General features: G+C 51.0%; 1 protein-coding gene across 1 annotated transcript; it reads left to right on the forward strand.

Moving 5' to 3' along the window:
- The first annotated feature begins 333 nt into the window (after positions 1-333).
- On the forward strand, positions 334-22,018 carry LOC134410977 (dual specificity testis-specific protein kinase 2-like). The gene is made up of 9 exons (XM_063144506.1): positions 334-372; positions 6,404-6,603; positions 13,997-14,118; positions 15,259-15,307; positions 15,896-16,045; positions 17,855-18,028; positions 18,940-19,023; positions 19,812-19,898; positions 21,729-22,018. Exons 2-9 carry the CDS (start codon positions 6,418-6,420, stop codon positions 21,828-21,830), a joined length of 954 nt encoding a protein of 317 aa, XP_063000576.1. The 5' UTR covers positions 334-372; positions 6,404-6,417; the 3' UTR covers positions 21,831-22,018.
- The last annotated feature ends 346 nt before the right edge of the window (positions 22,019-22,364 follow it).

The raw sequence follows: 22,364 nt of genomic DNA on the forward strand, positions 1-22,364 counted from the left end.
GGAAGAGCGCCCCGGCTCCTCCGCGGCTCGCCTGGCTTCGGCGGTCGGCTGGGCCGTCGCTGCGCCCCTGCTGGGGAGGTGCCCGGACGCACGCACGCCGCTGCCACGGAGCGGCCGTCTGCCCACGGGGCGGCGCCGAGCGAGCCTGGGCTGCCGCGGGCTACCTCGCCTCCCTTCGCCGGCTGCTGCTTGTCGAAGGGAGCGGGCTGCGCGCCTTGGAGCACTTCTGGCGGCGGCGGCGGCGGCTGGTGCGCCTTTACGCACGGCTCGCCTGGGCCGGAAAGAGGCAGCGCTCGGCTCAGCAGGAGGAAGAGGCGGCGGCGGCCCGGCGCCAGGCACCAGCGGAGTTCGCCAGCCTCCGGGGCCCGGCAGGTGAGTGCTTTTCGCGTGCGCGCGGAACGCTCTCTCCGAGGGCGCACGGCTGGCGGGGAGAGGGTGGCTCGAAATGTGCATAGAGAAAAGAGGGGGTGCCGGCTCCTGAGAACCAGTGCCATCTCATCTCAGCCCCGGCACCTGTTTTTTGGGCCTGGAGCAACAGGTGAAGACCGCCCCCCCCATACACATGGACTGCTTTTAAGCGTGTGTAGAGTTCCTTCTCGTCTGGAGAGGGACCCCACAAAGCCCCCCCCCACCACCACCACCGTCGAGGATTAGAGAAGAAGGGCAGAGGAGGCGCTGGCTTGAACCTCTGCACCTGTCTGGAGGCGACTGGGAAGAGGCATTGCTCAAATGTCTCTTCTACGCAGATGTGCAAGCGGCGGGGCCCTGATCCGCCTTTGCCTCGGGCCACTCCAGCTTTCTCTCCCCATCCCTGCCCACGGGTAGGGTAGAAAAAGTCCTGACTACCTCCAAGCATAAACCTAGTTTTTCGGCAGCCATCCCATAATAGAAGGTTGATGGGTTGCAGGTAACGGGTCCCTTTTTCAGAACTGGGGACAATGCAAGGGCAGGCACAAAGAAAGCGTGAAGCAGGAGTAGTAAAAATGGGGCACCATTGCCTGCTGTGTACCTCGACTGCATTTACTCACTACAGCGCTACCCACCTGCATGAGTGCCACACAGGAAAATTGTAGTCCCCTGTTTTGGGAAGCTATTTTCTGCAAGTGAAGGTAGGGGAAATCCCCTCTTTATTGGTTCAGATTTATTTTTAACTGCCTCCCCAGAAGCTGTGTGTGAGTACATTTAAAGCATGCTGATCTGTTTGATCCAGTATTGTCTATTCCGAGTACTAGGACTTCTCCGGGGTCTCGGGCACCCAGCTAGAAATGCCAGAAATGCGACCTTCACGGTGTAAAGCCTGCACTCCCATCACAGACCTAGGTCTCTTCTCAAGCCATGGGACAACCAGATAAAAATGCTAAGCATCTCACTGCCATGCTCTGCCACCCTTGGCCCTAGCTGCTAAATTTTAAGCAGGGGAGGTGTTTGTAACGCAGAGAAACTCAGACCTGGGAAAGGGAGTCGCTGGATTGTGGGGAAGCCAGCAGCGGCATCTCTTCACCTGTACAGAGATAAACACAGCTGGGTGAAGGCCACGGCCTGCCTCAGCATCATCTATTTGTTGAGCATCTGCCTGGAGGAAGTTTCCTGCATGTTCCCAAAACTTCCATCCAGCATTCTGAAAACGATTTAATCCAGAGGAAGACGGTATAATCCCCCAGCTGCACGTAACTGCAGTAATTGTATATTCTTTTAAACTCCCAGTCCTCAGCCTCCATTTTGCTGCTCTTCTTCTGTTGTCTTCCCTGTGTCGAATGACGGACTGTAAGTTCCTCCGGGCAGGGACCTGTCTGCTGGAACTTTTTGGTAAGAGCTGTGCCACATCGGCGGTGCTGCATAAATATCTTTGTGCTTTAGTCTTGTTTTGCTGTGCGTTTCTGGGACGGCCAGATGATTTGTCTTCAGCGGTTTCTGCTTTAACCTGTATTTATCGGCAGAAATGCTAAAAATAATCTCGCCTAGTTTGTCTGTCTTGGTGAGGGTGTCTCCCGGGTGGGGCCGGGCGTCTGGCAGTGCAGCTTCCTTGTTTGGGGGCAGGATTCTGTCTTCCCCGGTCGGTCGCTGAGTCTTGTTCCAGCCGCCATGCTCTCGCTCGGCTTTGTTGTGGTGAGGGGAGGAGGCCTTTGCTACTCTAGTATGGCTAGGAATGAGATGCCAGGTACGGGGGGGGGGGAGGGGGCACGCCCTGCAAACCTCCCCTGCGGTGATGTGGCAGGCGGAATTTGTGGTCCGACCGCTCCCAGTGTTTGGAAATCATCATTAGACCGACTAACGCAGCCTGGTCCAAGCTGCCACTCTCCAGAGGTGTTGGACTACAAGCCCGTCGTCCCAGTCAGCATGGTTGGGGATAATGGGACTTGTAGTCCCAACACATCTCAAGCATGTCAGGTTGGGGAAGGCTGGACTCATGATGTGGTAAGAACATAAGGGCCCCCCTGTTGGATCAGACCAGCGGGCCATCTTGTCCAGCGTGCTGTTTGCAGACTGGCCAACCAGCTGCCCCCATGGGAAACCCACAAGCAGGGCAGGAGTGCAGCAGCACCCTCCTACCCATGGTCCCCAGCAATGGGTGACAAAGGGAAGAGGCAGTGATGCAGAATCTTGGTGCCTAAATCAACAGAGCGGAATGCGTCCAACCCAGGATGGTGGGTAATGGTCCAGGTGTCTTCCGAGTGCAGCGACCCAAGGCCCTGCAGTGCATGTAGCTTGGCTCACTTGTGTGAGTTACCTGCGGTAGGTTATCTGTTCTGCAGGGTCCTTTCTGCCACGAACCACATATCCGCTTGTTGTGTTGCATGCATGTGATTGTGGTGGTAGGGACTGGTGGATGGGCGTCCTTGCCTTCCAGTTGCAGGGGTATAGATGGCCTTTGAGAGCCCCCTTTCTGGCCATGTAATCCCAGAGCGTTTCTGTCAGGAATGCATGGTGTTTCCTAGCAACCAGCGGCAGTTTCTGTGACCGGTTCCAAAAAGCATTGGAAACAATAGGATCCTTCAAAAAAAGAAAAGAAAAGAAAATGTGCCGCCTCCCCTTCAGGTAATTGTATGAGCTCTCTTGTAGCATCAGAGAGTGGGGAGAGAGAGGGGGGGAGGCTGAAGGGAGACGCTCCTGTTGCAAAGCAATGCGAGTCTCCCTTTCACTTAGCTAGCCTTGCCTCAGCCTCAGGTGTCTGCAGTTGGGGGAGGGGCTTTTTCCTAGCACAGCTTCTGCCGTGGGACTCTTTGATAGTATGCAAGCCCCCTGCTCCCGATTGGATGTGATCTGCAATGGGGGGGGCGGGGGGCCAGGAAGGAACATATGCAAGATAATTGTACAAAACTGAAATTCTGCAACCGGTATTCATTTAGAGCTGGGGTGGGCAACATGCAGTCTCTGCCCCGTGGCAATGCCCCCGACACAGCTGCGTTGCCGGACTCTTAGCGAGATGCAGCTGCACAGCTCCATTTCGTTGCAGCGCAGCCTCTTCCTGTTGTGGCAGTGAGGCAGGGGTGTGCCCCAGCACAGGGCTTGGGGGAGCCCAATGCATCCCCCGACCCTCCCCAGTTCCCGGCCCCTTATTTAGGGAGCATGCATGCATGTGCTTGTTTTCACAGAAGGGAAGTAGCTGGTACATGCATGGGGGGGGGGAGTGGAGAGGATGTTGACGCCCCCCCCCACCTGACTCATGGAAATATTGCTCATCTTCAAGTGATTCATCTGTTTCTGCCTACGCACTTTCAGGCGTTGATGTGTGTGTGAGTGCACTTGCTTCGCTGCTGAACTGTGGGAGTCTGCCCCAACTGGCTCCCCGCCCCCAGAGGCGTTGGACTACAAACCCCATCATCCCGGGGATGATGGGTTTGTAGTCCAACGCCTCTGGGGGCGTGGAGCCAGTTGGGGAAAGTAGATCTATGGCTTCTATATTTTGCTTCTTTAAGAGGGCGAAAAAGGCTAAAATGTGTTATGTTTTCATTCATTTTACAGTCTAGTGTGTGTGTGTGTGGGGGGGGAATGTGTGTTCCTCCAGATGTTGTTGGACTCTATCTCCCATCAGCCTGAGCCAGCCTAGCCAATGGGGAAGGGGGATGAGAGTTACAGCCCAACAACATCTGACGAACCGCGCCTTGCTCACCCCTGGCTGAGCGCGTCTGCTTCTGTATAAAAACAAGACGCTACTTAGAAGTGAGTTCTAGTCCCCCTCTGGCAAGTAGCCAGTCTCTGAGATCTCTCTGGTAGGGCATCTCTGGCAGGGCATAAGTGTATTCACCCACCACCAACCCCCCCCCCCCCGCCCCACAGGGAGAGGGGGGAAACCCAAACTGGCCAGTGAGGTTTGATTGTGCTCAGTGGTCATGGGGTGCTGACTGACTGTGGGGAGATGGCTGGAACCCTGAAGAGAAGCATTCTACACTGCAACAATTTGTTGCAGCCCCACTGCATCTGTTTGTGCGTCCGTGCTTGTGTGTAATTCTCTGCACCAGCCATCAAACTCCATGCGAGCATCGAGGGAGCATTGCTTGCTCTTTGCGTGGAAAGTAAACCTTTTAAGAAAAGTTCCTTGCAGCAAATACCGAGTGTTTCTCAGAGAGGAGCCAAAACCGAGCAGACCATGCACGTTCGGCCTGCTGGCATTTAATTCCCTTCTTTACTTTGGTCTTTTGGATGCAGTAAGTGAATTCTTGCCGTGTTGTACTATATGGCCTGGGAGACTGTGGAAACCCCTCCCCCCTCCCCTTTAAGTTAGATATACAAAGGCCCCATTTTATAGCCAACGAATGTTTTGAAAAGAGAAGCCAGCACTACCAGATTTGCCTCCCTGAGCCCTGCAGTATTTCAGAAAGCTGTCCCTTCTGTTCTCTTCCCAACCTTCACATCTCCTCCCCCCACCCCCACCCCGGATGTCTGCCCTGAACTGAGGACAAAGAGCTTCACTGGCTCCTAGACGGCACACTGGTGTTAACTGGATTGTCTCTTAACACTGGGATGTGGGGGGACATTCCCCTCCACACAAAAGATTCATTGAGGGATTACACCAAGCCGACAGGAGGCCGAACGTGGGAAAGGCCATGAACTCAAGGAATTCGATGTTCCCCGTATAATGTGGCATGCTGAGCCAGTGCGCACAGAGCGCAGCGTTGGCTTTCAAACAGAGCCTTTCGGCGCTGGGTGGAGGGGAAATCCCTCAATGCGCCCAGTAATGGCAGAAGAGAGAGCAATGTCTGTCCGCACCACTAGCGAACTTCTCCTGCGACGTGCCCCTTTGGGAATGCATGGGGTTGGCGTCCTGGAGCAATCGCGGGCCCGGCTGTCTGCTTTTGAGAATGTCCCAGAATCCTCTGCGGTGTGCAAAAGTTGCATAAGGCGAATCACCAAGCAAGAGGGCATGAGATTAGCATAACAGTCCGCATAGGCTGATTTTTATGTAGAAAGGCTGGTTTCAAATTTAATAGGAAGGTGTAGTGTAGAAGACTGTGACAGGTGGGCTGTGCACTTCCCTGGGGTTGCGGGGCCACAATTCCTCGTTTGGTTCTTTTTCTTTAAACCGGAATTGGACAGGAGGAGAGTCCTTCAGAGAGAAGGACGCCTTCACGCAGAGGACTGCAAAACAGGGCATTCCCCCACTTATTTATTTATTAAAACATTTGTATCCCACCCTTTTATCACTGGGATCTCAGGGTGGTGTACAAATAAAATCAGAACAATGTGAACATAAATAATATACACAGCTAAAAACATATTAAATTGTTAACAAATTAAAACCAGTAGAATTTTTTAGAAGCAATAAAGCAATTTAAAAGCCTCAAAGGCTTTGTAAAGAGGTATGTTTTAACTTGCCGCTGAAAAGAAGCCAACATCAGTGCCAAGTATTCCACAACCAGGGTGCCACAACAGAGAAGGCCCTCTCCCATGTCCCACCATAATGTATGTCTCATGTTGGTAGGACACAGAGGAGGGCTTCTCCCACAAATCTCAAATCTCAGGCAGGCATATATAGGGAGAGGCGCTCAAGTACCGAGGTCCCAAGCTGTTTAGGGCTTTAAATGTCATTGCCATCCCCTTGGCTTGTATGGCAGACACATTAAGGTTTCTGGGGCAGATGAGACAATGTGGAAGTGGTTCCCTGAACATAAGAAGCGGCACGTGCTGGAGATGCTGGGGATTGAACCGACGACCTTCTGCTTGCAAAGTGTGAGCTGGGCTGCTGAACAATGTTCCCTTCCCAGATAGCCAGTGCTGTAGCGCTCGGCCTTGTGTCCTGGGTTTGCCTGCCACAGACTCCTTGCTTGGCCTAGGCAAAGTTCTGTCCCCCAGCCTCATTTCACCATCTGTGAAATGGGAGCAACCACGGCCATGCTCCCAGGGCTTTTTCATTCAGTTGATGGAGCTAGAAACGGAACTCTTCCTTCCTTCCTCCTCTTTGCAGCACCCGCCTCTACGATGTACGAAATGGGGCTGGTCTCCCCAGAGTTGTCCAGCCAGGAGCCGTACTATGGGGAGATGCCGGACGCCTATTGCCAGGACGACCGGTGGCAGCGGCTGCGCACGGCCGTCCGGAAGCTGGAATTCTGGGAGAATTTCGACGCCGAATTGATAGGCAGCGGCTTCTTCTCCAAAGTCTTCAAGGTACAGTGTCCTGGCACGGCCTGAGCCCATTGGCACTAAATGCAGCCCTTAAAGCCCTGAATTTCTAAGGACGTTGAGGGCAGGGATGTCTAAACTGTGGCACGTGGACCATCAGTAGTCCCTGGTAAACTGGCGCAGTGGTTAGAGTGTTGGACTGGGACTCAGGAGATCAAGGTTCAAATCCCCACTCGGCCATGACTTTGGGCAGGTGATGGACTCTCAGCCTAACTTACCTTTCAGGGTTGTTGTGAGGATAATTTGAAGAGGAGGAAGAGGACCATGCAAGCTGCCTTAGAAAAGAAGGCAGTAGATAAATGTCCGCCATCATCATCATCATCATCATGAAAGCACACTGCCCTTGTGGTCAGAAAGGTTGCCCGGCCCTGGCCTAGACAATGCTTAGAGCTAGATGCACCAATGGCTTGGCTCCCTTTAGTTAGAGCCATGAGGACTAGTGTCTTACTTTGGTTTTAGGGAAAGGGCTGTAACTCCGTGGTTTTGCAGGCAGAACGTCCCAGGTCCAATCCCCGGCATCTCCAGGTAGGGCTACGATTCCGAATGAGGCAGCTTCCCGTGTGGCTCATAGTTCAACGGTGGCTGAGAATCGCTGGTTTCAGAAAGGTGGGTTTTGCGTTTCTTGAGCCAAACCAAAGCACTCCAGCCATAAAAACCCGGAGTGTCCCGCTTGCATCAGGAAGGTCGGCTGATCTGAATGCCCAGCGCATTCTTCCCTTCCCGGACGCTCATCTCCCGGCAATCGTGAGCGGGTTCACAATCCCACGCACCCACCCCTGCCTACTGCCTTTCTCCTTTGCCAATTGGCAGGAACTACTAACGCCGCCCCTTCTGTGTGGCATTTCAACCCCCTGCCAACACACACCCATATCCCACACTCTGGAGGATTCCAGTGGCTGGGAAAGGCCTTTCGATAACTAAGAGGACTGCTAAAGACAGCCAATGCGGCCTTTCTTTAAAATAAGGCAAGGGGCGTGTGTATATTCTTGGACAGGCCTGAGACGCGGCTGCCCCAAACACCCAGTGGTTAAGTGCAACACATGGCGTAGGTCGGGGTCAGGGAATCCCCAGATGTTGCTGGACTCCAACTCCCATGATTCCTGCCATGGTGGTTGGGGCCGATGGGAGCTGGAGTCCAGCAGTTTCCCGCCCCTAGCCTGGGGGGTGGCGCTGCTAGCAAGCCCTGAATCTATTAAGCCCCATTAAACTGTCAACTGTGCCGACTCTGGCCACGTTTCAGGCTGTCTGTCACTGCACGAGCCACGGGTGCGTAAATCCCTTTTATTCTTAACTAAAAACAACAACAGCTGAGATGCAATATGTCTGCTTGGTTGGGAGCCAAAGCAAATGACAACTCATTGATTCCACATTTCTGCCCTGTTATAAAGCAAGCAAAGCCTCTTCAGCAGCCTTCCCCAACCCTGTCTGGAGAGCCCCAGGTTGGGGAAGGCTGCTTTAAAGAGATTTGCCAGTTGTGTGCAACCAGCTTGTGACCAAAGCCCTGTTTTCGTGGGGGTGTGGCCGGTCCCTTATCCAGTTCCCCCAGACCAAATCTGCACAGATCTTGGGGATGCAAACTTCCAACCCCCCGTGCAATATCTCTTGAGGGAATGGTATTAAAGGCAAAACTGAAGTACTTCGGCCACATAATGAGAAGACCGGACACCCTGGAGAAGAGGCTGATGCTAGGGAGAGTGGAAGGCAAAAGGAAGAGGGGCCGACCAAGGGCAAGATGGAGGGATGATATTCTGGAGGTGACAGACTTGACCGTGGGGGAGCTGGGGGTGGCAACGGCCGACAGAAAGCTCTGGCGTGGGCTGGTCCATGAAGTCACGAAGAGTCGGAAATGACTGAACAAATAAACAGCAACAAAAAGTTGCTTCAATTCGGGGGGTTCATTGTTCATGTCATTTTTATTGGTAAAGTGCCACATATGTTTGTGTTTATTTGTTCATTTGTCAGCTTATTAACTAAAAACAACAAACTAAAAGTGCACAAATACTCCAGGGTGGAGAGAAGGTTCTGGGCTCCACAATTCAAGAGGACGCAGACAAGCTGGAGCGTGTTCAGAGGAGGGCAACCAGGATGATCAGGGGTCTGGAAACAAAGCCCTATGAAGAGAGACTGAAAGAACTGGGCCTGTTTAGCCTGGAGAAGCGAAGTTTGAGGGGAGACATGAGAGCACTCTTCAAATACTTAAATGCTTGTCACACAGAGGAGGGCCAGGATCTCTTCTCGATCCTCCCAGAGTGCAGGACACGGAATAACGGGCTCAAGTTAAAGGAAGCCAGATTCCAGCTGGACATGAGGAAAAACTTCCTGACTGTTAGGGCAGTACGACAATGGAATCAGTTACCTAGGGAGGTTGTGGGCTCTCCCACACTAGAGGCCTTCAAGAGGCAGCTGGACAAGCATCTGTCAAGGATGCTTTAGGGTGGATTCCTGCATTGAGCAGGGGGTTGGACTCGATGGCCTTGTAGGCCCCTTCCAACTCTGCTATTCTATGATTCCATGATTCTGTGATTGCACAGACACTAACCAATCGGTGCTGCACATAGCTGATGTCTGATGCCAGCTTGCAGAACTTGCAAAGTTTGACTCTGGAGAGGAATTGTTACATTTGAATTGATCACAGCTGGGGGGCTTCCCGATGGGCCCGCTGCTCTAAAGATGTTACCTCTGCCTTGTCCCCAAACTGACCTTTATTTGTTGCCGGAGCATAGGACCCTAAGCTGTGCCAAACCAGTGGCCATCTTGCTCAGACTGGGCTGCCCAGCTTTGGTAGTCAACTTAAATAATCAATATTGCTGGCAACTGATCAAAGACATCTCTGCTGATGAACCACATGAGTTTTAATTGATTAATGGATTGATTAAACCTGCAGATGGGCAAAATGAGAGTTACGTCAAAGGCTTTAGTCCCAGGCAGTAAGAATTTAGGCCAAAATAGGCTGCTGCTCTTGGTATTTTGGGTTCTGCCCTTTTTTTGCTTTTAGCCCCACCCAGGACTGGAATGACCCCCACCCCACCCCTAGCATGAGAACTTCCCTGAAACAGGATCCAGCCCATGGGCTGAAAAAGGTTTTGCAGCCCTGGACGAACTGTGCAAATGTTGCAACCCCTGGTAATTGACAATTTAAAGAGAAATCAATAAATGGACCCTCTGGTGAACGAGAGGCTTAGCGAAGAGTTTCCACACGCGCCCCCCCCCCCACCAGGCGGGTGTCCAGGAAAACTTTTCCTCCCTGTAGCTCTTCCTACTCAGGATGTGCTCTTTCTTGGAACCGGACAACCCGCTCTTGTGTTCCTGATCTTTACGGAGCCTCTGACCTTTCACTTCGGTCCGACTCCTCCGAAGCATTCTTCGGTTGTCTCGCCAGGGTCCGAGCCTCGCCCTCGGGCCTCTGGCTTTCATTGCCATTCAATCCCAGCTACTTCTGGCTCACTGACAACACTTGGAGGGGAATTTCTTCTTTCTTTCTTTCTTTCTTCCTTCCTTCCTTTCTTTCTGGCTGCAGGAGCGAGTCTCACCCAAAGAGCTCTGTGTGCAATTTTTCTCTTTCTTTAAAAAAAGGGCTTATGCCGCGATCCGAAAAGCCCAGCCCAGCCCCTGGCTAAAGCACTGCCCGCATCTCTGATGTCGCAGCCGAGCACACTAGAGTTGTGGTCTGATGCGCTGAGCTGCGACGCCAGGCAACCGTTACGTCCCGATTTATGATCAGTTTGCTCTTGTAGAAATGGATGGATGGAACCCGTGGTCTAAAGCGGGGTGGGGGTGGGGGGTGGACTCAGGGGTCCCAACCTGGCTTTTGGATTTACAAGACGAATCCCTTTACACCCCCCCCCAACTGATCTTTTGGTCTTTCTCCGCGTTTGCACTTTTCCTCCCATTCTAAAAGCATGAAATGCCCCCCTAAGGCTGAGGTCATGGCAGGAACAACTTAAATAGGTTGGGCATTTTTGGCATTTTGAGCCCGCCCTTTTTGCCTTTTGCTCCGCCCACCACCGAAATGCATGACTGGTATTCGAAGGTAAAGGGCTTACCCAGATTGGGGAAGGCACCTTTGTTCGTTGTCTCTTTCGCTCATTTTGAACTGCGGGAGGGAACTCCGTTGCACAAGGGATTTTTGGTACCTAATGGTGGAAATGAAACCTCCTTTTTGGAACTGCATCCAGATGCCTTTTTATTTGATTTAATTGGGTTGTAATCCGCAATTTTTGTAACACCTTCATGTCTTGGGATAGCAACCCCCCCCCCCGAAACTGTGCACAGAGAGAACGGAAATTACCAGACACCCCCCTCCCTCGAATCTTACTTGCCCACACGAGCTTATGCATTGGCTGGGATGTGGGACTTTAGAAGCCTCTGAATACCAAAACACAGTGGAGGGAAAGCCTTACTTGTGCACTTCCCAGGGTACCTGGATGGCCACTTGATGGCTGTGGTTGATGGGAGTTGTAGTCCAACAAGGGATGAATGGATTTTGTAAAACTCGTTCCATCTGCATTTCGTGGGCTGCCTTTTGTGGAATCGGATTTTTTCTAATTTGCGCAAATGCACAAATCCTGCCAATTTATTTTGTTTTGGCAAAATCCCCCCCCCCCCCAACGTGCATTCTTACACTTTAGCCGTTTCATGATATAAGGGGAAATTGAAGGGAAAAGTTCAGTGGGAAGAAGTCGAACATCACGACTAAAGAAAGTTCAGGGAAGAACTTGAGGGAATGGTACAGCTGCACTTCTGTCTATGCAATCATTCAGAGCAGCAGCGTCAAAAACAAAAGCGGCTGTCATGAGAGCGAACCTCCGATAGGAGAAGGCACCCGAAGAAGAAGATCCATTTCAGCCAAGGTGGTTTGTTTGTTTGTTTGTTTTAGTTGGCTAGTTTAGTTTAATATTTTTCCATGGCTAAATTTGTGTAAATTTCCAAACTCTGGTCCACAAATCCATGGAACCGGGAAAAGTCGGCCTGCTGCAGAAACCACAGTGCAAATTCATAGAAATCCAAACTGATTTAATACTGTTGCAGAATTCTCTGACCTCCTGTAGTTCAAGACTGGAGGCACCAAGTTAGAGAAAGCTGACCTGGAGAACGTACCACAAGGTACTGTTTGCAATTCAATCTGCCACACCCCCCCCCCCTTGCTGGCTTTTACTCCCCCCTCAACTGTTTCTGGGTCTTTCACAAGAAAGTCACCAAAAACAATAATCCAAGACATTTGTGCCTCGTTGCTGAGAGATTGGTGGCTTCCGTTGTGAACATTTTACTTTGTAAAATTTAATGCCACTTGGGTTTAAATTCCTGATGACCTCGGACTCAAGGTCATCCTGACCGGAGCACTGATATTCCGCTGGGCATGGGGGCGAGGTGGGGCAGGGGGCAACGCAGCCTCTGCAGGGTGAGAAAAACCTGCCGGCTTATTTCTCTGGATTACTTGGAATGGTAGCTTGGATCAGGCACGATGCTCCGAGGTAGGGAATTAACGCATGGCATTAAGAACCTCTTCAGGATGGACGCCCTGCAGACACCCGGCAGAGACTCATCCTGTGTTACCGTTTGAAAAGGTTACTTGGCAATTCTGTAGCCATTAGGAGCGGCATAATGGCTGTTTCATGCAGCCCAAACAGCTGGCCTGCCTCCATCAATCTTGTTCCGAAGCGAGGGAGCAGCCAGGTTGATGCACACAAGTGAGACAAGATAGATCTGAAGGTCAAACTCGATGCAGGAGCGCTAAATGGGGCTGTCGGTCAATTAAAAGGCGTCTGACCAGGCAGCTCGGCATTCTTTAAAGGAATGCTCTGAATCCATTTAAAGTGTGCGTATTACCATTGTGTCAATAAACGGGTCTTTAAAAATGTTTAATTTTATTTGCAACTTATAAACAAATGCTATCACGCCGTATTTGAAATGCCGTCTTTTACATTTTCTTCTCTGTGCCGGTAACACGCCTGAGTTCAAACTAAGGTATCTTTAACACACAATAGTACTGATTAAAAATCCACACCAACAGTTAATCAACCAAGTTTTAGTTGATTAATCTAATGGTTCAACTGACTAGTGTGAATGGGCAGTGATTTATTTATTGCTTGAGTTTTTTAAAACATCCACTCTGCAAAGAGCTCATAATCTGCCTTTACGTCATGTCCTTTGTTGTGTGACCTTCAGCCAAGGAGGGCTCCAGGCCGTGTGTGTTCATGGCAACTCCCAAACTTTGTTTAAGATGTTTTTATTATTTTAGAGCGAATGGCTCTGATATGGAGGGGAGCCCTTAAACAGAAGGCATCAATCCGACCTGATAGCTTGATGGAACCATCTGGCCGTACCAGTTTATTTGAATTCACCTGGAGTTGCCTGGGCTTACCTGGAGCCGTCAAGGAGATGGCGTCCTTCTTCTACATTCAAGGGATCCTGTTGCTGTTTTAATGATCAGTGTACATCTTGGGGAAACAAATTCTACTGCTTAATTAGACACTGTGTGCAGAAGTCCTTCTAGGCTGGGAGGGTGGGTGTGTCACATCTTTTCTCTTTCTCTGTTCAGTGTAGAGATTCAATAAACATAAAATAGTACCTGGATCCCATGAGTTTTCTAGAAGGGTGCCACCAGTTTGGATGGCTTTATAAGAGGGTTGGATAAATTCCCAGAGGAGGAGGAGGCTATCAAGGGCTACTAGCCCTGATGGCTATGTGCGGCTTCCAGTATCAGAGACAGGATGCCTCTGTACCCCAGTTGCTGGGGAACATGGGTGGGAGGGTGCTGTTGCATCCGTGTCCTGCGTAGGGGCTTCCGCAGGGTGGCCCCTGTGTGAACAGAATGCTGGATGAGATGGACCCTTGATCAGATCCAGCCTCAGGGCTCTTCTTAAGTAATGTTTGTAACCAACCTCAAACTGTGCAGACTTTGGAGAGTTGGGAGTGGAATCAAGAGCTGGGCCGGCTCAAGACACTTGGCTGCCTGAAGTAGGACCCAAATGGGAGTCCGTCCCTTCTAGGACCAACACTTTGAAAAGTTTTGCTGCACCATTCAGACGCTCATTCCTGCCTTCATCTATTGCTCCCCCCCCCATATACATAAAGGCACAAAAATGAGTTCCAGGGGTAATATTGGGTAAAGTGACAGCAGGGTGATTAAGGAGTGTGATGAGAATTTCCCCATTCTGTTCTTCTATTGTTCCTCTGGTTCACTCTGCCTGGTATCCTTTTTCAACTTTGCACCATCCTCTTTGGCCTCATCGCCTGGAATCAATCCTTTGATCACCAGAGGTGACCAGGCAACAAGCTGCCTACTTGCCTGGATGCGTGAATGTAAAAAGCAGAGGCTGCCCTGGTTTTGATGCGCCTTGTTTTCTTTGGTTGGACATTGCTTGCATTGGTTTCGCAGGTTGCTCAAAGCGCTGGCGGCAAAGCGATGGTGGTGAAAATCTACAAGAATGATGCTGACCAGGAGGGGATTGTGCGGGAGATCAGTTTGCTGCAGAAGCTCTCCCATCCCAACATTGTCAGGTGGGTCTCTGGGTGGAAGGAGGCGAGATGGCCTGGAACAGTCGGCCGGCCCAAAGCCCAATGAGCGCTCTTTACAGGGAGATCCATTCCGTTCTACTTTTCCCAAGAGACATCAAAGTTAGCTTCCTCCCCCCCCCCCCTCCTTCTCCGGCCTGTCCATTCGGGGCATGAAATAAGAGAGTATTCCCCCAGCCCTTAAAACAAATGCTCCTGTTTTATTCATAGTTTCATTGTTTTAAATGGTGCTTCACCCCCTTGATGGCTTTTGAGCAAATAAGGCAGCATATCAATGTTAATGTTAAAAATACTGCTGTGAGTGATCCCATTAGTTTTTGAGGGTTTCTTTTAAACTGCTGCTTTTATCAGTGTTTCTGTTGATTGGTGTGTTTTCTGAGTTTTATTGCTGCTTTAATGTTTAATTACACTGATGTTTTTGTGAGAATTTTATTAAGCTGCCCTTGAATGCCTGCTCTGGCAGAAAAATGATATGAAATGCATTTAATTGTTAGAAATAACCTCAGTTATGTCCCTCTACTTGCTGTCAGAACACTTTCTTTGTTCTCCTGCTGTTCTTTCTTTTAAAGGATCTAAATATGTCCCCCCCAATCATGCATTCTGTGCAAATAGATTTCTCCCTCTTACTTAGACACACACACACCCCTTTGCAATTCCACAAAGACATGCCAGGATTCCAGCCCCCCAAAACCCCAGTTTGAAACAACCCAAGAAATTTCCCTGCGGCAGAAGTTCCGAAAGCGGTAACTTCCTCCTGTAAAAGTATCACAAGAAACTAAATAGTTGACCAGTTGACCTTTTAATTGTACTCCCCAAAATCTGCTGCCACTTTTCATCCTGCCTTGTTCCTTCCCCCCACCCCACCATTTTAATTTCTATATTTTTTGCCATCCCAGCGATATTATCTTGTCTATTAGAGCATCTGGGTTGCACAAGTCAACTTAGGAATGCAGTTTGCAAATAAAAGTTTGGTGGTTTTCCCTTGGAGACTTCTGGGATGACTTCCTCTAAAAGAGGAAAAAAAGAAGAAAGTGTCTCAGTATCCTAAACACAGTTGAACCAACTTTGCACTGCACGGAGCATCGCATTGTGACCAATTCTTTTGCATCTCTTATCTTTTTAAAGGTATCTTGGGATCTGCGTGAAGGATGACAAGTTATACCCAATTCTGGAGGTAAGGGACAATTTCCCCATAACTGCTCTGAATGTTGTAAAAGCTAAAAAAGAAAAGTATCTTCAATGACCATAAAGTTAGAAATTATCTTCCCAGTGTCAGCCCTGCCATCTGATCCATAGTTATTTGGTGTGTGTGTGTCTCCAAATAGCACTCAAATTCCTGTCACAGTGTTCCAGTCATCTCAGATCTGATTTCCCACAAAACACAAGTGAAGTGGTATACCTTGGTCTGGATTGGACCACTTTAGGTTGCAGATAGGGGTTCATGTGATGGAATGTGTCACGATCCTGAAACCAGCCATCCAAGCAAATTCCTGCTCATAGAAACCTAGCATGGCAGGAAGGATTCTAGCTTTCTGTATGCAGGGATTTGTTCGTTTTTGATATGGTGGAGCATTGTATCATGTGAACCCACTGTACAGCCCCAAAACAGATAGCCCATCTCATCCACTGCTGGGGAGACCTTTACCTGTGCATGGTCTTACCTGGGGCTCTCCATGGGATGCTGGATTTCTCGTGATCCACCTTATTTTCCAGCCTCTCTCAGAAAGATTATAGCCCCCCCCTTCCTTTCTCTGCCCAATAGTACGTGAACGGGGGCTGTTTGGAGGAACTCTTGGCCTGCAAAGACATCTCCCTCAGCTGGAAGGAGAAAGTAGTCCTGGCTTCAGACATCAGCCGAGGGATGGTCTATCTACACACCAAGAACATCTACCACAGGGATCTCAACTCCAAGGTAAGCTAAATGGTTCCGATAGAGGGGTGGGTGGGTTTCTTTACTTTTATGCCCAGTTTGTGAGCTTCCCAGGGAGATCTTTTGGGCCACTGTGTGAAAACGGATGCTGCCCAAGAGATGCACCTTAGGTCCAGCAAAGCAGTTTCTTCTGCTCTTCGGAGGTCTTGCAGATTCATCCCCCGTGGAATATTTCCTGCAAGGGTCACTGTTGTCCATCTAAACTAGGGAAGGCAAGCTAACTTGGGGAGGTGTCCTTCTGAAGCTCGCCTTCCTGCCCTCAGCCTCTTCCCGAGCTGAATAATGGGGTCATCGCCAAAGCCACTTAGAGGAGCGGCAGATGCTCGCTAATGCTGTTAGTGCTTAATGGGATTTCAGCCCCCGTGTTTCTCGCTCCGCTCTGGAAGCCTCAGAACAGGCAGGGCAAAGGAGTGTGTGTGTGTGTGTGTGTGGTTTATGTGTGTGTACTTGAAAGATTGGAACTCGGCTTCACTCCGAGGAAACGGATGGGCAGGGTGTCGAGGGTAAACCGAAGACGTAGCACCTTCGTATGAGGTATCATTCACTTAGGGAACTCACCGCTACAGGTTACTGAGACAGACACCAGCTTCAGTAGCTTTAGAAGGGAATTAGGTGAATCGATGGAGGAGGAGGATCATAGAATCATAGAATCATAGAACAGCAGAGTTGGAAGGGGCCTACAAGGCCATCGAGTCCAACCCCCTGCTCAAGGCAGGAATCCATGCAGGAGGAAGAAGAGGCTGATTTGTGGTGTCTGGGAGCTGCGGCAGAAGGGGGCTTGTACCTTCTTTTCTTTGCTTCTGACTAGCTGACCATTTCAGGAACCAGGATCTTTTGGTCTGATCCAGTAAGGCCAGTCTTATGACCTCTTGAGGGGGCACGAACACGTAGTTTTGCCAGGCTGCACAATGTAACTGGGCCTGTTTGTTTAAGGGACATAAAGCCAAACTGTTGAGCTGTCTCTCTGTCTACTCCAGTGGAGGCTGGTGGCTGGGTTGCCAGTGGAGCGGTGAATCTGCTCTGGGTTTCTATCAACCAGTCAGGACTCTAAAGGAGCTCTCCAGGGTGCTGTCTGGTTCTGACAGAATCCCGAAGCGGATTCACCATACCACCGGCATCCCAGCCACCAGCCTCCACAGCTAGGGTCTACAGTCAAAAGACCCGATCGAGCGAACTAATCCGGGGAGGCGTCTGTCAGGGATCCTGCATCTGAGCTGAGGGACTCCATGAGCAACAATTCTATGATTCTGATTGCTGGGTGAAACCCTGGGCCTGTCCCCAAATCTGTAGCGCCCTTTGGGCACACACAGGCACACCCGTAAACACCACTAGGGATGTATTGTCAGTGTCACTCACGCTGAGATTGTCGGGCTTTTGAGGTCAAGCTACTTCCATCTCGTTCCCACATGAGCTTGTAATTGTACTATTATTATTATTATTATTATTATTAGTAGTAGTAGTAGAAGTACTTTTTTGGGTGAACTTTTCCCCTAACGCACCTCTTTTTCTGTGTGTGTTTAAAACATGCCCATTTGTCCCCAAGTCTTTCACGATCTTGAAACTTAGTTTTGTGTGCCCTTTCCTCAAATATATGGATTTCGTGTGGACTTTCCCCTGGTATGGATATCTCTTGGGTGTGTCACAGCTCTGTCTCGGCTCGCAGAAAGGTTCAGGAGATGTGAATTGGGCACATCCGTTTTTTAAAAACAGCTTGACGGAGCAGATTCCTCACCCGTCCCTAATAGAGACAACCCCTCCCTGATCAAGGTCTGTGGTACGCTTGCATTTCAGAATTGCCTCATTCGAGTGACGCAGCGGGGGCGGGAGGCGTTGGTGACGGATTTCGGCCTGGCCAAGGAAGTGGTGGAGCTCTCCGCAAAGGACCCCGAGAGGAAGCTGTCTCTTGTGGGGTCCGCCTTCTGGATGGCCCCTGAGATGTTGCGGGGGGAACCTTATGACAGGAAGGTACTGTATTCCCCCCCCCTTTCTCCCTGCACCATCGGCTGAGTAACCTTGCATTGCTGGCAGTCCAGGATTCCAGGCAGAGACAGTTAATGGAAAAGACCAGCTATATGATCTTCTTAGCTGGACCCCTTTTATATGCAAAGCACATCCTCTGCCCCAGAACTCCAGTCCCTCCCCAAGGGATCCTAGTAGGACTCAACCCCACAGCTTTTGAATACACACAGGCAGGGGTGTTGTTAGATCTGGGCTGATGGGGCCGTGACCCTGGGTCTGTTTCCCTGGGGCCCGGATCTCTTCCCCAGAGCCCTGAGTGTCCACTGTGACTAACGGAAGATTTTCCTTTAATTGTGTGGGAGGGGGCATGTTTTCCTACAGAATGGAGTGAGGGAGAAGTGGGGAAGGGGCAGCGAGAGATGGAGAAGTCGTCGCAATTGAGAAAGCGCTGCCGATCTGAGGTGGGCTGCAAATGAAGCCATTTGTTTATTTGAGGAGGCTCGGCTGAGAAATGAATTTCACAGGAGTTTTACACAAATCCTAGTCATTTAGGCACAGCCATTAACGTGCGCACCTTTTATGGAACTCGGGCTGCCTCTCTTTAAAGACCGAGGAACTCTCTCAATTGAGCAGCGCTGAATGTTGACTGTGTCCCCCCAGTATCTTGGTTCCTTTCCCCTGCCACCAACACTTGACTCTTTTACCAGCCAACAGGTGCAGGCAGAGAACAAAACCCCGCAGGGCAAAAGGTGTAGCAGGGTTTCAGGTTTCCAGGCCATCGGCCCTTTTGTCCTGTCCTGCCTCATTGTGTGCACCTGTCTGAGTTCCAGAGCCTGCCTCTCTCTCTCCCTCTCTCTCTCTCTCTCTCTCTCTCACACACACACACACACAGCGCTAATTTTCGCTCCCTCCGCCAGGTCGACGTCTTCTCCTTCGGCATCGTCTTGTGCGAGATCCTGGGACGCATCCCCGCTGACCCCGAGGTGCTACCCCGGACCCAGGTCATTCTGACACTCTCTTCCCTCTTGCAGCTCAAGCTATTTGGCTGTGGCGTCTGTTGGCCCCCCGCCCGGTGCAAGGAGCTGCTCGAAAGGGCTCCGCCGGGAATCGAGGGACGCGTGGAGCACACCCAGGCTCTGGACTGTGCTCTTTTTAGAGGTCCTTTTGGCAGGGAGGGGGCAGCGGAAGGTCTCTCAGTGCATTCGGCAGGGGATGATGCTTTGCATGTGCCTTCTCCAACCCGATAAGTTGGACTACAACTCCCAGCATGCTGGAAGGCACCAGGCCAAGGAAAGCTGCTCTGCGTGGATGTGCGGTGCAGCTTTGCTCATTTTGGAGCCGGGCTATTAAATGAATGGATTAATTTATGATATTTAATTTCTGCCTTCCCCCAAATCTCGCCAAGGTGCTGTGCATGTGTGGCGGATTCCTGGCTCCTCTGCAGTTCCCCCCCTTTTTAAAAGGTTGAAATGCCTCCTCTGAGGCTGAGTTCGTGGCGGTCAGAGCTTGAAGCTAAACGCTGCAGGTGGTTTTGGGCCCCGCCCCTTCTCCCTTTAGCTCCGCCCACTGCCAGAATGGGCCCAACCTCCCGAGAGCTTCTCTGGAACTGAATTCAGCAGCTGGGCTAAAAGCGGTGCTGCACCCCTGTGTCAAAATGACATTAAGACCAGATCTGCAGTTTAAAAGGCCAAATGAAGGAGGATATCCTTAACTCCCACGTTAAGCTAAGAAGTGGCTGAAAAGTTGAAATATTTCTAATTTTCCTCCCCTTATTCCTTCCCACCACCAGGATTATGGCCTGGATGTGGCCGCTTTCCAAGACATGATCGACGAATGTCCCAAGACTGTTTTAGATCTGGCTGCCAGCTGTTGTCGAGTAAGGGTTGATTCATGATGAGCGAGAGCGGTGTGGTGTAGTGGTTAGAGCGTTGCCCTGGGTTTCGGGAGACCTGGGTTCAAATCCCCTTGATTCGGCCTTGAAGCACACTGGGTGACTTTGGGCCAGTTGCTGACTCCTGGCCTGACCTATCTACCTCACCGGGTCATTGTGAGGATAAAACGGATAAGGCGGAGGACCCTGTACACCCGCTGGGGCTCCTTGGAGGAAAGGCAGGCTAGAAAAGGAGCAAATAACTAAAGCCAACCAGCAGTAGATTCAGGACGAAGCAGACAGACCGAAGAAAGTCCGTCATCACACAGCGCACAGTGAATTTCTGGAATGCGGAGCGGTGCTGGCCACTTAATGCAGACTTTTTTGTTAGAAGAAGAGTAGAGAAATCCCTGGAGGAAGAGAGGTCCGCCAATAGCTTTCAGTCATAATGTTCAGGGACTTTGTATCTCAGAGTACCAGATACCGGAAGCCATCACTGGAGAGGGCTTCATTCCCAACTCGTGAGCTTCTCAGAGGCAGGGCTGATCTAGCAGGCCAGACGTTCTCCAGGGCAGGGTGTGTGTGGTCTGTGCCTCCTCCTTGCCCGCAGTTTTCCCTTTCAAATGCTGCTTTCAGCGAGGTGCATCTAGGGCGGGCCGTTGCTCTCCTACGGCTTGTTTGCCTGCCGTGTTTATTTAACAAACAGAAAGATTTACACCCTCTGCCTTTTGGCCCGTTCCAGGGTTTCAAGGCAGCTTGGAAGCGAAACACTGCACAGAAGCACCGCTAGAAAGAATTAAGCAAACAAAGCTACTTTGCGCTTCACCTGGCTCAGCTCCTGGCCTCCCTGATCAACAACTAGATTTTGGGTTGGTGGGCCAGTCTAAACCTGAGAATTGGGGGAAGGGGTCAGTGCCCCCTTGATGAATGATTCTGTCCCCCCACCCACCCCAGGACAAGATAGTAGAATCCCATCTTCTTTCCCTGACCCTGTGAGTAACCCTCTGGAATTACTCACGGAGACATAAACAGCCGAACAGCAACCTTTCAAGTGTTCCCTGTTCCTTCCAGATTGTAAAAGGGGATTCTGCAAGGGGTTGCCTAGTGATGAATCACATGACTTTCGCCCCCACTTCTAAATCCCCACGTCCCCTTTCATGTGGAAACCAGAAAGCAGGGCAAGTTCTTATTTTACACATACAGACTCCTCTAAAGCATTCTGTAAAAAAGGCCAACAAGGTTGAACTCTAGTGTAATCTATTAGACTGGAAACCTGCGGCCCACGAGATGTTGGGCTACAGCTCCCATTATCCCTCACCATCAACCATGCTGGCTGGAGCTGATGGGACTTGAAGAACATCTGTGAAAGCCACAGACCCCACACTCCCACATCAGGTGTGACAGGATCGAGACGGGTGCGAGTAAAACGCAACACTCCTTTGTTTAATGTTTAAACTGATTATAGCAAATACTATAAATGCAGTTTAATTTGAAATGTGGAGGGCAAAAGAAACCCGACGGCCACATGGCGCTTTCCAAAGCAATATTAGCAAAAATGGAAAGGAAGCTCTCTGTCTCCAGGAGCTTACAATCAAAATTTAGACAGATGCCGCAGAGGAAGGGCACGCGTGGGTTCACGAGGGTGAATGGGAGCATGCTTGTGTGGGCTTCCGTGTTGCCGGTAAGCGTGGCGTGGCGGGATCTCTGAGTAGCTCTGGGTTTGGGCGTGAAGGCTGCCAGCGCCTGACCTCTAGAGGTGGAAGAAGGCGAGGGGGGGCGGGGAAGCAGTGGCCCAGCCTTGCTTTCCTCCCACCGTTTCCTTTCTGCCCCCGCCAGGTGGAAGCATTCAAGCGCCCGTCATTCTCGGAGCTCCTGGAAGAACTGGAAGACACGGCCGAGAGGCTGGAGGGCACGGCGGAGCACCAGTCGCCCGGCTGAAGGCCTCCGTGGGGCCGGGACTGTAAATGCACCAGTATATCTCAAGAGCAGGAGGCCCCCAGGCAAACGATTACAAGGGTGCCTTGCCCTGATCACCCATCACGGACGAACTTCTGGCTTGTATTGTGGCGCAGGGCGGGGCGGGGAGCATCTCACTCTCACCCAGCCGGTCCGCAGCAAACTCTCTTGTGGACAGCGAACTCCTCCCATCCAGATTCTTACAGTGCAAGTGACCGGTGCAGCAAGCAGCCAGGAAGGAAACGCTTGCTTCCCACCCTCCGGACGAAGGCCTGCGGAGGAAGTGGATTTAGGCGGCTCTAGCCAGTGAGCCAAGCTGCAGGGGAAAGGCAAGGAAAACCGGCCACGGACGCTAGCCAGAACTCCTTCCGTGGCCTTTCTTGTGTTCTGGGTCACTGTTCCTCAAACACCCTCTTGCCCACCTCCACAACACCCCAGGCCCTGGTGATGATGATGCCTCCCTCCACCGCACACTTCTGAACTGACGGCAGGTTCCCAGCAAACGAAAGGAAGGCC

This window comes from Elgaria multicarinata, chromosome 19 (genome assembly GCF_023053635.1).
Source record: "Elgaria multicarinata webbii isolate HBS135686 ecotype San Diego chromosome 19, rElgMul1.1.pri, whole genome shotgun sequence".
NCBI classification, from domain to species: domain Eukaryota; kingdom Metazoa; phylum Chordata; class Lepidosauria; order Squamata; family Anguidae; genus Elgaria; species Elgaria multicarinata.